The sequence below is a fragment of the Ambystoma mexicanum genome, chromosome 8 (assembly GCF_040938575.1).
Source record: "Ambystoma mexicanum isolate Mex_15411 chromosome 8, UKY_AmexF1_1, whole genome shotgun sequence".
NCBI classification, from domain to species: Eukaryota; Metazoa; Chordata; class Amphibia; order Caudata; family Ambystomatidae; genus Ambystoma; species Ambystoma mexicanum.
Window position 1 is genome coordinate 294,560,310 of NC_090929.1, and position 15,430 is coordinate 294,575,739.

The 15,430-nt window shown below is 43.1% G+C and overlaps 1 protein-coding gene across 2 annotated transcripts in view; it reads right to left on the bottom strand.

Moving 5' to 3' along the window:
• The window catches only part of LOC138471851 (collagen alpha-1(II) chain-like), a 1,536,387-nt gene that overhangs the window by 217,991 nt on the left and 1,302,966 nt on the right, over positions 1–15,430 (bottom strand). For both annotated transcript variants that reach the window (XM_069609694.1, XM_069609695.1), the window contains 3 exons: positions 6,343–6,450; positions 2,966–3,019; positions 2,773–2,826 (listed from right to left, as the gene is read on the bottom strand). In XM_069609694.1, coding sequence (XP_069465795.1) covers positions 2,773–2,826; positions 2,966–3,019; positions 6,343–6,450 — 216 coding nt within the window. The remainder of the gene's footprint in view (positions 1–2,772; positions 2,827–2,965; positions 3,020–6,342; positions 6,451–15,430) is intronic.

The window sequence follows — 15,430 nt, forward strand, 5'->3', positions numbered from 1 at the left end:
ATATTATGAATAATACCTAAATTAAGGGAATAAAAATATAAAAGGCATCTTGTAGATGTCCAAGCATCTTGTAGGTTAGCCTTAGTGTCTAAAGTTAACCTGAAAATAATACATTATTTAGCAGCCAATACAGGTAAGACGAGTGCAGTGTCAGGGTTGATATAAGCATTGTTGGTTGCCCAAGTCAAGATGGAGGGAAGTAAACCTTATCTGATTGGTTGGAGGAACAGTGGTATGTTTGCTTTATCTGATTGGTGGGGAGGATAATGGTCTGGGTACTTGGTAGGGGAGCAAGATTCTAAACTGCCTTTCATCCATAGTAATTTATAGAGACCAGTTGTATATTTGTTAAGCTCCATGATTATGCCATTTCCAGTATTCAGAGAATCCAGTTAAGAAGTAAGAAGACTGACTGCAGTAACAGAGGGATTTTTGAAGACCATAGATGGGAGTGTTTATTTAAAAGTTCAAAGGTTTTAAAGAAGATTTCACAACTAAGATAACAGTAAGAGCGGAAAGAGAAAATCGCATGAAGAGTAAGTTCAGAGGAAAGCATTTGCTGACTAACAGAATTATCAAAAAGTATCTTGAGACTGTATATTTGTTTCCCTGTATATAGTTAAAACTGAGAATTTCTCATAAGCGTTGAGCCAAGAAACAAAGTAGCCCAGAGATATTTGTTGACACTGTATATGGCTGTGCAGTGTGAGGATTCATTTAAACTCATTGTAAGCTACTGCACGTAAAGGAAAACATGAAATGCGCGTAATGCAACAAACCACTGCAACCATTGAGTTATAGTTTTAAAAGTGAATCAGTTGAATAACGTGGCGCGCAGTGTAGTCGCAAGTTGTGCGAGCACGAGCCAAGATTCTCTTTTCAGCATTCAGTACGGGAGGCGCGGTTACAATACGCAACGAAGCGCGTGTCTTTACATGAGCAGGAGCGTGAGTCGTGTCATGGAAAGAGCATGTGTCATGTGAAGGAGGGAGCGCGTTGGTGCGAGCGCAATAAAAGGGTTCACGGTAATCGTCAGCAGTGCGCGAGAAAAGGCACAGTGCTTAATGGATAGATGCACGTGTGTAGAGAGCAAGAACGTAAAACCATAAACAGAGAGAGCGCGTGTTAACTGTAGCGTGAGGTACTAACACAAGCTTGTGAGGGGGGACTTGTATTTCTACAGCAAATTAAATACAACTCTGTACTTAACTAGTTAATGGTGATTCAGTCAACAGTTTGTAGAAGAGTTAAGCAATTACTAATGTTGCACTGACTATCTAGCAAAGGAGCATTCAAGGTCTGTTCATGAAGGTAGAAAGAGGACTAGCAAAACAAAGTGAAAGGAATCCTGGCCCATTCATGAAGAAAATGGATAGTCATTTACAATGTCTTCATCGTTAAACAGCATTTGCAGACTTTGATGAGGTATTGTTTCATGAAGGCAAGTGAAAAGCACTAAGGACTGTAATGGCATTTAGCAGATGGCAGTTACCATAAGACTGCTAGCTGCCTGTATAGGGAGATAGCACATTACTCTAATTTAAGTCTAAAGAGTTGAACTTTTATCTGAAATTACAAAAGGAAAACTCCTAAGGACTATGTTAAGTTTTATGAGGTGTGCAAGCACAGTTTTTTGGAAGTTTTCAATGTGATTTTCAGAACCTTTAAGCCATAGCAGAGGTTAAGCAGGTACATGAGTTTACATATTGTTGAATAATTTAGAGTAGTGATTTTTATAGTATGCATATGTAACACAGCACGCTTATTGTTTTTACTACAGATACCTGTGACGACCAGAAGATTGCAAGCCAGCTGTATCTCATTTATTATTTTCTCCATTACCCCTTTCCCTTTCCTGGGGTTCTCAACTCAGCTGAATAATATAGGATGAAAGGGGAACTCCTGGTGAGGTGCCTGTGGGACAAGCATCAGCTCCTGTGGATTTCGGCAAGCCGGATCGTGACAGGCAGGAACCAAGTGAAAAGGCTTGCACCAAATTGCTGCAGGGCTCATATCAGTCATGGCCTCACAGTCCCCAAGCACATGGTCAATGTCCAAATCTTCAGCCACACCAACTGGCTCTGCGTTTAAGCCTCCAGGCCCAATCCAAAAAGTTGCCACCCCAAAAGTCCATAGCTGCATTGCTGGCGCTTTTGTCCCTGATTCGTAGTTTCTGGAATGTGCATGTTCAATCCTAAAGCAACAGCAGTTTTAACCAATTTCCCTGAATATTTTAATATAATGGCCATACAAATGGAAAATGGATGACGAAATATTATCTCATAGGTAATCACTTAGGCCCTTATTGGTCAATCGGTCAGAAATCATTTTCACAGGCAGAAGATCAAAGCAACAGTTTGTGATGATGTTCATCATAGCAATGTTCTGTTCTGTTATTTTATACCGCGTACCATTGAGCATATCCTCTAAATTATTCTCAATAGCATTTAGTGCTTTGAGAATTATGTGTTTGAATGTGACTGACCAGATCTAGATGACAGACCAGACCATCAACTTCCAGACGTGCATTATCCAAACTGCAGTTTCAGAATTTGTTTCCCTTTCCTCATACCCCGTTGTACCCCACCGTTACCCCCGACTACCCGCTTTCTTAATTCATTAATGTTATCTATTTGCGTTTTTCTGAAGCATGCACTTATCACACAAGGCACAGATACACAATACACAGACTTCTTTCTGTGCAAGAACAAAAATGAAGAAGCTGCAAGACATACATTGTGCAAGAGGCACCATCTGACCCTGTTCCCTTACCGTTAGTCCGGAGTCTCCGGATTCCCCCGGCTTCCCTTTCTCGCCCGGGGGGCCCTGTAGGTTGACAGAGGAGAAGAGATATCTTAGTGAGATTTTTGTAAAACCAAGGACACCAAGGGTGGTGGTCACACACAAATGAAGTCTGAACCCTCCCCCCAAACCCAGCATTCTAATGAAGTGGAGGTCACCTCACCTCGAAACCCGTTGCACCTGCTGGTCCTGCCTGCCCAGGAGGTCCAGGTGGTCCCTGAAGAAAAACAAAAGGGATTTAGAACAAGCGCATGAACCATTGCGAAAAATTCAGATCCAATCGAAACCTACATGTGGTGCAAAGACACATAGCCACAGCGCTCCAGTAACCATGTACACCTTGAGATATTGCCAAGTTTTTGGGCTCCATATTGTGCTCCCATCTTTTGGTTGTGTACCATGTAAACAGTCACTTACTTGAGAACACTTAATCTGAAGTACAAAAAGGAGTGACAAATGTATCAAACATTACCTTCATGTGTGCCACAATGCGTTTTGTCGAAGCATGACCAGGCACTCTGCGTACCTCTCCCCACATACAGCCAGCAACCTATGATTGTTTTTACCAAAGGCTGACTGTTCCATATCTATGTGTCTGTTGGTGTAATGGGAATATATTCAAACGAGTTTATACTTTTCTAAACCAGTTGGGCCAACTGTTCATTTCCTTTATGGTCTCATTGTTATGAAATGCTTTTAAGCTGGGCGTTTCTTACCTTAACTACTAGCTATACTTTTGCACTTAAGTAGATTGACTGAAGACAGTGTGGGAACGTCTCCCACATTATCACCCTGTTCCCACCCCAGTCAGACCCTCCTTATTTGCATTGTTCCTGCTACTGGTGACGGCCAGAGGGTATTTTGAAGTTGTCTTTGCAAAGCATGTTCATAATCAAGCCATAACGTTTTCCACCTCCTAAAACGCCAAGAAAGTGCCTTCTTGAACAAATAATGCTGCAACATGTAAGCCATGCCATAGTAGTGTTTCTTACCTCAGTGTAAGGTCTCACAACATAAATGGACAGCCTTGAAATTGCTACTGCACAAAAATACCTTCTCGCCAAAATGAACATCACGTGCATGTATTATTACATAATGCGCACCCACACCATCCCATGTGTGTTAGGGGAGTTTTCCTAAGGTCCACTTGAGGTAAAACGAACCCTTGGTATACAAGTCCCCAATACTTAGTATACGTCTGTACTACTCAAAGGATCTGGTAGAATGGCAGAGCAGCCAGGCTTATTTTATGAGGAGGATGTGAGCTGTAGGTAAGCACACTGAACCCAGTAAATACAATAGTCCAAAGAAACACTTATACACTAAAAGTTATATCAAAATATATTTATTTTATATACACAGGCAGGTAAGTAAATACGCCTTTTAGATAAACAAAACACATAGGAAATATCAACAATGCTTTTCAATGGTGAGTGACTGCTTCAATTGTAGTTGCTTACGGTTACAATTGTTACAGAGAATGACACTAATGACAGTTCTACCGTATTACTAGTAAAGACGGGCACTCGTATAGATTATAATGTACGGTAATGGCATTTAGATCATAAAGTCACAGCTGAAAAAGTCTGTGAGAAGGAAAAGGATGGTTATACACACTTCAGCAGTTTTAGACATTCTAGTAACACCTTTGTAAGGCTTCTAATGCTTTGTAAGTCCAATCTCTAATTAGAAACAAAGTCAGTGTAGGAGTGAATAAAAAGTCTTATTTAGCAGCTGGAAAGGCAAAGTGCCTCAGGGTGCTTTAGTCACTAGAATCAAAATGCTCAGCAAGATAACACAAGTCATAGGGACCCAGCGAGGGATACCCTAAAGGATTCAAGCCGTACAGCCTTGGCTAGAAGTATGGGTGGACACCCAAACACCTTATAACTCACTCCAGTCACACTGGAGCGTCTCTTCGGCTTAAGGTAAGGTAGGTTAGAAGAAGCAAGCGTAGCTGGATTCTCTCCTGTGCAGCAGCGAGGGACCCGGTCTCCTGATTCCTCGGTCTGGTGACGAAAGGAAGGACGCTGAATGTGATGTCACAGTAGCAGTCATGAGAGAGGACCCTTGGCATGGATTTCTTTTGTCTCCTTAGTCGGTCTGCGGTTTTGGCACCTTTTTGTCTGGTCTAACAAAGGACGGTTATCGCCCGGTCGATCTACTTTGATTCTGTAGTCCTACACTCTGGTGAGGGGACTTAGATGAGTGGGATTGTGCCTCTGAAGGTCCAACTGGAGCTCACCAAAGTTCTGGATGGATTTGGCCTCGCAAATACGTTGCACTGCAAATAGGTTCAATGTCTCCTGGTATTTGTGGTTTGTAGCTCTGGAAGGTGACAGTACCTCGGGAGATGGCTCGATTAGAAATTTGTCTTGGGGCTGGATGAAGAGAAGGAGTCGTCCTCTTCGGAGCTCCTCTGTCGATAAGAAAACAGGGTCAGGACAGCAGAGGTTGCTTCACGGTTACTGGAAGGGTCTGCAGGCGTCTCTGGTCGTCTTCAGCTTCAGATCGTCTGATCCAGTGGTCGACTTGCCTTCTACCTCAGGAACATCGCCTTATATTCAGATTTCCCCACTCACTCCTCTGCAAAGTCTTTAATCATTTTACAGAAATGGGCGGGTGGCTTTCCAATCTGTACAGCTAGACCACCAGTGGGAACTCGTTCAATTCAGGCACTCTGGCAGACAAAGGGCAGGGGAGTGCTAAACTCCTCCCCCACTTCCTGCCTTCGCAGACACACTGGAGCCTAGGCTTTCCAAGGGTTCCTGCAAAAGGCAAACACACACACATAGACCTTCCTCTCCCAGAATGGTAGAAGAAGGGCTAACAAAGGACAACCATATGAGAAATGGCAAAAATAGAAAGGAGCCACCATGTTAAAACATAGGTGACCCTATTGTGCATAACCGAGATTTGAATACAGTCTGCAGTAAAACATAGCACAAAAGATGGTAGAACACGTCCACTGCCACCAGCCATAACTGTAGGGGCGTCACTGTGACTAGAAAGTCACAGGAGTAGAGAGAAGGTGGGACTAAGTATCCGCTTAGCACTCCACACAAGGTGGTGTGAGCTAATCTCTTATAATATAAAGTTTTTATGAAGGATACAAAATATCCCTGTATCCTTAAGAACAGTAGTTGTTAAGGATAGTGAACCAATGGGTTCCCCGCAACACTGCAAATAGAGTGCTGTGTGCTGCAAAAGTTAAACAGAGATGCCTTTAAAGAGATATGGAGGAAAGCAGACTCGATAGAAAAAGGTAAAACACAGAACAGAGTTCCAAAGGTCAGAGCAAATAAGAATGAATGAAGGGAAAAAAAGCACCCCTCATTCAGGATAGAAAGAAAAACGTAGCAGAAGTCCAGCAAAAAGTGCCATGGGTCTCACTAGGAGGGGGGAATTAACTGATAAATCTCCCTAACACTGTGGCAATGCTAATTCATGTTTGCAGCATACAATTACCGATTGTCATTATTACTGTGGAAACAAACATTGCATATAGTTAATAGGTTTTAATCTATAACGGCTTATTACCTGAGATCCAGCTTCACCTTTACCTCCGCTGTCCCCTTTAAGCCCTTCGGAGCCAGCAAATCCTTCAGGTCCTGGAGGTCCCACGTCTCCCTTGGGGCCTGGATCACCCTGCAGTTGAACAGAGTGGAAGGATAATGAGGGAGAGGAAGTCGCTGCCCTGGAGTCTTGCATACAGACAGGCCTGACAATCATCTGCATGCAGAGGCCTGATGCACTCAGGAACCTTGTATAGAGAAGGAAATTAGCATGTTGGTGTAGTAGCATATATAGAATCCTGAGCCAAAGCAAAGCAGTAACCCTCCAGATCATTAACATTGCTAAGTCAGCTGAGGTTGTATTGTGCCAGATTCAAGGCAATGAAGGCCATTTAGGCCGAAAGGTCTCTGTTAGGTAGATTTTCATTTTATAAGCACAATCTCCTTCAACTGTGAGCCCCCCAGCCCTTTTTGCTGGACCTTTTGTCAGTTCCTTTTTCCTAACTCACTCATTATTTTACTGTGTTTATGGGAACCTTTTATAATTCTTTTTATACCTTTTTCTTAGAGTCAAGCTTTCCTCAAGTGTTGTGGCATATATAATTTACTTTTGCAGTGTTGACCTTTGAGCTTCCCTTTTTATTTTCTGTTATTTTCCTTGTGGGAACTACTGTTCCCAAGAGCAGGGGGATATTTTTATCCTTCCTAACGTTTCTATTGTGAGGTCAGTACACCCAACTTATGTGGAGTGCTGAGGGCTACATAGTGTCCCCTTTCGCACTGCTCCTGTAACCTTTTGGTTATAGTGACAAGCTAATCTGAATGACTGGTGGCAATAGTTATACACTACCTACCTTTGTGGAATTCATACTCGCAGTCTGTACCCATAGCTGAGGTAGTGCACAAAAGGGTCACCATGGACCCAAAATGGTGACAGTATTCTTTTTTCACCAATCCAAGATGGCTAGTTCTTTCTTGGTCCTTCTTCTGTCGTGCAGGGTAGGGGATGCCTTTGTTTGCATTTTGTCCTTGTGAGATTCCATGCCAGTGTGTCTGTGAAGACAGGAAATGAGGGAGAACTCTGAAACTCTGCTGGTCTTCGTCTTCTGCTGTGCCTGCCTGGAACCAGTTCCAACTCAGAGGCTGGCTGTCCTGAAAGGACAGCCCCCACCCAGAGTATGAATGGTAGAGGCGTGCTGATTGGCTGGGTTCCTGCATAAGAGGCATAGATCTTGAGGCTGAAGGCAAGCTGACCAATGGAACTGAAGAACTAGTGAGGAAGAAAAGGAGAAATGCCAGCAGCCACTTCCAAATGACCGGAGATGCCTTCTGACCGCTGTTGTCCGACCCCATCTTCCAAGCATCAGGAGAGCCTCGAAAAGAATAACTCTGTTAGACTGGTGGGACCAGAGGCGTAGCCAGGATTGTATAGCAAGTGGGGCCTGAAGCTAATGTAGTTGGGCCCACCACAGTGACATTAACATCTGTAAATGCACAAGCAGGGCTGCGGATTGGGCATTTACAGATTTTGGGTGGGCTTTGCCCGCTCAGGCCTTACCCTGTCTACGCCAATCAGTCGCAAGACGACCTGTATTTCAAGCCATCCCACAACAAGCTGTGGCCTTCACTGGCTGCAAACCACCAATAATCTGGGACCTTTGGCCATTGTGCAGTGCACCACCTTCCGAAAATCAAATCCTCCCAAAACTTTGGTGGAATCCTTCTGGACCTCCGGAGGCAAGGTTCCACTCCTTGAAGTCCCCTCAGCCGAGTGCTGCACCTAGCAAGTGAGACGAATTGACTGGTCGGTAACCATTTCTTTCACTGGTGCTTTGAAAAAGGTGCCAAAAGCACAGAACCATGAAGAATCCTTTGCCTGGAGCCTCTTCGTTCGACTGCTTCTGTGAAATCCACTCCAGTGTCCTTTCTTCCATCTGCCTGACCAAGAATTCTGTGCTGGCTGCATCACAGGGGCAATGTCACAGTGGCAATGTGCTGGATCCTCTTCTTCATGCTTAAGGTACTGTGAGACTCTTGGTAGAACTTACCTAGGGTTGCTTTGCTACTACTGTGTTGCTGGAGTGCTGATTCATGTGTTTGGAAGTTCACCCATTCACGTTCACCCAGGCCCAAGGCTTGTGTGCCTTCTGGGAGCCTCCCCTCAGGTTCCTGAACCTTTTGCCCAACAAAGTGTTACTTACTTGCAAGTGAAGACCTCCTTTGGAACCCTTGACTTTCTACAGCTTGTGTATTGCTTGTTTTGCCCACCAATCTGATCCGGATACACTCATAACTAGATAGGGATAAACTACAAAAGCCTCAGGCCTCTGTGAAATTAATTCAAGTATTTAACTGCTTTAGGTTTGTCTTGTTTCATTAATTCTTACCTGAATCAGCTATTTTGAAAGTTATTACAAAAGTGTTTTACTTACCTCTGAATTGCTTACTGCCATTCTACAAGTATTACAAAAGTGATTTGCTTAGTGTGAATATTGCATTGGTTTTCCTAAGTTACTTATTGTGTGTTATAGTACTTACCTTTTTAAAGAATCACCTTTACCTTAGTGTATATAGAGAATAAACCATTATTTGTATACACCTTTTACTGTGTCAGTGTTTCTTTGGCCTATGGGTATACTCTAAGTTCTGTGTACCTTCCTACAGCCCTCTCCCCCTCCTAGGATAAGCCTGACTGCTCAGCAATTGCTACCAACAAACTTGTGTGGTTCAGGCCTATGCTAGGAGTTGAAGCGCTGTGCCTTAAGTGTGAGTCTTCTGAGGTCCTACCGGACATTTTGCTTTTCTTCTTCCTACTTTTTGGATCTCTGACCTATTTTTCCCCAGGGGGACTTCTAGTGAAATCCTCCTGCCACTACAAAACCTTTTGACTCTCTCTTAGAGTTTGAGATCCCATGGTAGACCATAAGACACCGGGGACAGGGGTGCTTTCTTAGCTCTATAGTTTGTTCCCATTGTGATTATATCACTCTACATTGGTTTTAGGTAGTAGGCTGGTGGCAGCTGTAATTTAGGTTTGGCTTCACAAGAGGTGCAAAGCAATTTACTGCATTGATTGCCATTAGGGTACAAAAGTAATTTTTAAGGCCTGCTCTTGGCCATTTTGTTTTAGGGGGCTTTCTTTCACTAGAGAAACTGTGAGGCAGGCCTAAAATAGACATTTTGCACATGTGAGCTTTTTATGAGCCCAGCCACCTTCTACATTTGTTTAAAATGGTCTATACGAGTTCATGGTCAGGCCTTATCAAATTCTTTGGGGGTGGTCTGTGGAGATTGGCTGGCCACTCAATCCACTGTCTTTAAACCTTTAATGAGATTGGTGGACTGGTTTAGGCCAGCCCCTGTGTGTGAGGGTATATTCAGGGGAGACCTTGTGCCTACACTCAATTCGGTCAAATGTTCTGGTTAGTCAGGGAGCTTACTCACTCGTTGAAGGATTCCAGCCATTTGTGGTACATTGGATTTTAAGGGTCAGATCTGGAAATACTGGCTGGACCCTGTATCCTGGACTAATCCCCAGTTCTCCTTTTCGGTTGCTGGATGCCCTTCCTGGGCCTCCCCCATCCTCCTGCTTGCCCACTTGTTGGCTGAGCCAGGCCTCCTGTGCAGGGGACAACTCTGTTGTATTACCGATATATGTGATATTATTGCGGGAAAAAACATTGAGGGTGACTTAATATATTTTTTAAAGCACTAGACACTCTCCCCAACATATTTTAACACTGGTGCAATTATATAAACAAACTCCAGTCCTGGAATATTTGGGGAAAGTGTTGATATTGCCTTTAAAAAATATATCTAATCACCCTCGATGTTATTTCCAGCGATAATATCACTGGATACCTTATAGTCAACTTCCTGTTTTGCAGCCTTGGTCATCCTGCCTTTGTGTTGGAAGTTGACGTTGCCCCAAAACCTGACCTCATTTGCTTATCTGGACGTTACTGGGTTGCCCCCACAAAAGCCTTTTTCATGAGTCCATCTTCTGTTGGTGGGCTGTCTACTTTTGTTAGTTGAGCTACCAAAACCTTCTTTGCTAGGTTCTTCCACCTTTCTATGGTCATCCTTCATCATTGTTTCTGCTTCAGGCTTGAGGGTGTCATTTCTGGGAAGTCTGATTGGTCTTCTTTTTCATTGTCTGGGCCATTGCTGGTCCAGGATTCAAGTCCTGGCTATTAAGATCCTGTAAGCCACACCTGAAGAGAAGACTTTAAATTACCGGGTTGTATCACTGTACCTACCTGTCAGGGCTGGCTGGATTAGTAATCAGAAAGAGTATGTACATAGAATTGGCTGAGTAGTAGTCAGAAAGAGTTTGTACATAGAATTAACATTGTGCTTGCCCAAGTCAAGATGGAGAGAAAGAAACTTAATCAGATTGGTTAAAGGAACAATGATGTTTGGTTTGCCTGATTGGTGGAAAGGACAATGGGTTTGATTCTTGTGAGGTGAGCAAGATTCTAAACTGCCTTTCATCCAAAGAAATTCAGTGGCTGGTTGTACATTTGTTAAGCTCCTTAAGTAAGGCCTTTCAGAGTTCAGAGGATTTACCAGAGAAGTAAGAGAATTGTTTGCTGAGCCAGAGTGAACAAGAAGACCTCAGGTGGGATCGTTCTTTTTAAAGCTTAAAGATTTTCACAGTGAATTTCCACTTTTCTAATAAGAAGTTAAAGTGTTAAGAACTTTACAATTAACTGAGAGAAGTTTAGTTTAAATACAGTAAGCAGACAAGTGTAAAGACTGTGCACGCAAGTTTTAAGGTTATAAATTACATGGAAAGTGTTTCAAGACTGTTTAGCGCGCGCGTGAGGCCTCGTGACATCCGCAACGTCGTTATAGGAGCGCGCGTGTATGCAGAGCGATAGAGCGCGAGCCCATTTTTACAGAGCGCGAGTTGTTTTTAGCGTGTGTACAATTTTCGCGTGAGTGACGTTGCATACGACAGCTGGTGTTCGGTTGCGATAGGGCGCAAGTCCATTTTTATGTCGCGTGTGATTTTTCATTGCGTATATGTTTTACACGCGTATGTGAATTAGTTAAGGTGCGCGTGTGCTTTTAGCGCGTGTACGTGTTTTCTCTTTATTACGGTGCGCGTGTGATTTTTAATCGCGTGCACATTTTACACGCGTACGTGAATTATTTAAGGTGCGCGTGTGCTTTTAGCGCATGTACGTGTTTTCTCTTTAATACGGTGCACGTGTGATTTTTTCAGCGCGAGGACAATTTTCACGCCTTGTGAATTTGCGTGTTCATCCCTAAACGTTCGCACTTGTAAAAAAGAAAGATTCACACGCAGACGCAGGAGCAGCAGCATTCAAGAAAGTTAACGAGTTTCATTTAAGTAACCTTCACGCAAAAGGAATTCAATACTTCATTAGAAAAGACTGCATTGTTTTTAAAAGCATTTAAAACTCAAATCTCATAGAGTTTAAGGTTCTTAAGGAGCAAACAAGAATATCTAAGTCAGTGAACTGCTTGCAAGAGTCATTACTTAGGATTCTAAAGAGACTTGAATGGCTAGTGACAACATGCTCTTAAGTACTACAATTGTTCTATACTCCACGTAGATAATTAACCTCTAAGTCTTAAACAGAGGTTTAAGAGGTAAAGAAGACAGAGTTGCTGCCAAAATAATTTAAGATAAGAAGTCTACACTAATGTATAATTAACTAAGTGTATTTGTTTACTACAGATACCAGAGCCTACCATACGGTTGCAGGGCTGCAGTGTCTCCGTTGTTATTTTATCCAAATTCCCCTTTCCCTTTCTTGGGGTTCTCAGCTCAGCTTTACTTTAGGGTTGAGAGGTGAACTCCTAGTGAGGGTCTGTGGGGCCAGCATCAGCTCCTGTGGAATTCGTTCAAGCCGGACCCTGACACTACCTATGTGGCCTGGATTTATGCGTTATTCTGATAATTACCTTCAGAGATTCCTGTTGTCCTTGGTTCTGATGTTTTGTAGTTAGGGCTTATATTGGGGCTGAATTCTGCTGTGCTGCATCTCCTCTCAGGCCAGTCCCTCTGGAGCTCATTTAAGAAAGTGCCCTTTGACATCTGCTGAGGCTCTTTGCTACGAAGTCCACACCTGGCGGTAGAACAGGATCTTACCTAACATTTCGCCATACACATGGATACGCTTATTGACTGTCTTTTTGATTCTTATGTTGAACATTTTACTCGTCTGAGACTCTTCCAATGTGACTTTGGATCAATGTAACTGCCTGTGGACATTTTTCCTGCATCCGTCCTTGGGCCCAGTGAGTTTTAGTCCAAGGACTGGAGTTTAACTTGCACTTGTGATTTATAATACATTTTAAAGTCTTGTATTCCACTACTGCTCATTGGAATGTCTGATTACTATGTCACTATTTCTAATGACTCTGGGTCTGATTCACAAAGTGTTTTTCAATAGGAAAATCCCATTGAAAAACAAACGCTTCGTAAATCATGCCTGCTGTATCTTTTTTCCTCCGGAAGTGTAAAGTCTCATTGATATTAGCCGAAATGGGTCTTATTTCTTGGCGACTTGTCGTTTGTGTGTTTCGGTAACCACCTGCCCCCACCCTACCCCAGAGGCCCTTCATTGCCTGTGTGGTGCACATTAGTATTTTCCAAATACTATGTCCGATTGGTTTAGGATTATGGTGACTGTGTTAGTGCTGGCATCTGGAGTACTCTAGGGACTAATAATACTGTGGGCATGATCACGAGTTTGGAGGGAATACCTCCAAACAAATTGTCTTATCACACGTAGTAATTACTGGTAGGTCTGCATAAGTAGAAGTCATGCCGCCCTTTCCGTTATTCCCCATTTTGGAGTCCCATAGGATTCCACGGGGTCGGTAATCACTCCATGTGGTCATTACCATACCCGGTAATTACAACATGAAACAAAATCTCCACACAAAGGACGGCATAAAAAAGAGATCAGTAATGAAACTCGAATTGAGGCGGACTGATAAAATATCCGGGAATGGCAATTACTGGGTATTTTAACACTACCGACAAACTCACAATCAGCCCCTGTGTGTCTTACTGTCTGGTTCTCCTTTACCTATCACTAAGTTGCAGACCTGTTTTATAGTATAGGAGTGGCTTAGGACTTTATGACAATGTATTGATTGTATACATGCACAAAGTATTTTTAATGTGTGCTATGTCTGCTGTGATAGGTCGGAAGAAGGACGCAGATAAAGAGGTGGCATTTCTATCTGAAATTGTATTCAAATAATAAACAAATGGCCTATCTATCCCTACCAAACATGGGATTTCCCTACCTAACTGTCAGGTTTCCTTCCCCTATTCAGGCTATTTTCCCTTATTCAAGTTTCTTTCCCATTATTTCTCTTTTATTATCCTTTTTTAGATTAGCCTTGTGTGGGTGGGAAGTTTTCTATTGTAGTTGGTTTGGCCTTAACTTCCTTATTCAGAATCCTGGTTCTGACCCAAGGCAAAATGGAGTTTCACAGTGACAGCTCTGATTGGTTAGAAAACACTGCAGAACAACAATGAACATTCTAAGCTGTCACTCTTTGCCTTTCATCATCTAAGCCCCAGCTGAGAGGACGTGTGTAGTGGCTGCTCCTGCTTAAGACTTGGGCCTGGTGGATTTTATCCTTCAGGCGCCAGCAGTTGAGCGGCTACTTTCTTGGGGGTTTCAGGAGAAGTTCTCAGCTGTCAGGAATGCGACTTGAAGACAGGAAACTCTGAAGATCTTTAGGAAATCGTTCTGGAGATAAGTGACTTTGTTAAGAGATTATTAGACTGCCGCTCTGTTTCTCTTAAAGACATTTTAGTGAGAACTTGTAAAATATTTTCTTTGAATTTATATTTTTGAACTGGTTGAGTGCGCTTGAGATTTAGCGAGAGGTTAACGGGTGAACGCTATTTGTTAAACACGTACTACGTGTAATCTGAAACTAACCGTTGAACCTTGCGCGTGCGAGTGAAAATAGCACGTGTGTTTTCAAGCGCGTTGTTTCGGCGAGAGAATTCAATTGCGCGTGTGTTTTCCAGTGCGTGTGCTTCCTAGCGTGAGAATCTGTTCGTCGCGTGAGAACTCTATTGCGCATGTGTTTTCCAGCGCGTGTGCTTCCTAGCGCGAGAATCTGTTCGCTGCGTGAGAACTCTATTGCGAGTGTGTATTCTAGCGCATGTGCTTCCGCGTGAGAACTCTATTGCGCGTGTGTTTTCAAGCGCGTGTTCTTCTGCGCGAGAACTCAATTGCGCGTGTGATTACCAGCGCGTGTGCTTTTTAACGCGTGAACCCGACCGCGTGTGAACTCTTTTGCGCGTGGGTTGTAAGGTGCGTGGGAATTAGGTGCGGGAGTTCAACTGCGCGTGTGTTTACAAGCGTGTGTGTTATCTGCGCGAGAATCCGTTTGCGCGTGAATTCTGCTTCGCGTGTGTTTACAAGCGCGTGTGTTTTCTGCGTGTGGACTTTTCTTACAGTGCGCGTGTTCTTCAGTGCGGGAAGTTTTCAACGTGCAAATCTTCAGCATTGAGATCATCTGCGTGTGTGCTTAGCACGTGTTTCTTCAAGAATTCTCAAACTCTATTGAATTGTAAAAAGGTTTTGGAAACTAAAGAAAAGTTTGAAAGAAAAAGAAAGAAAATATTAAAGACAATTTAACTGGACAATTAGTGAATTTTGGAAAAAAGGCAAAGAGCAAAACGTTCCAGGTTTGCCCAAAATAAGAAGTTGCTGTGAATTTCAAGAGACTCAAGTAAGAGAGATTTTCAGCTTCTTTAAAAGCTTCTCTAAGAAATTTCAAGAGAAGAACCAGGTATGATTCTTACTTATTAGTTAAGGATTTAAAGTCTTTCCAACTCTAAAGGTTAAGTAAGTAATAAAAGGATTTGTATCTGCTTTTCTTATATCCTCTGCAGGTTCAGCTTTGGTTAGCCTTGACGCAGTCTGCCTGGTGTTGTTATGTTATCCACTTCCCCCTTTCCCTTTGGGGTGTAGTTTGCAGAGCTGAATTAATATCTAGTTCTGGGAATTACATTTCAGGGGGATTGTCGGGGGTTCAGCAGCTTCCGCGGACACAGGACCTCTCAGCCTGACACTAACAGAATTTAACTAGGGTGCTCGTCG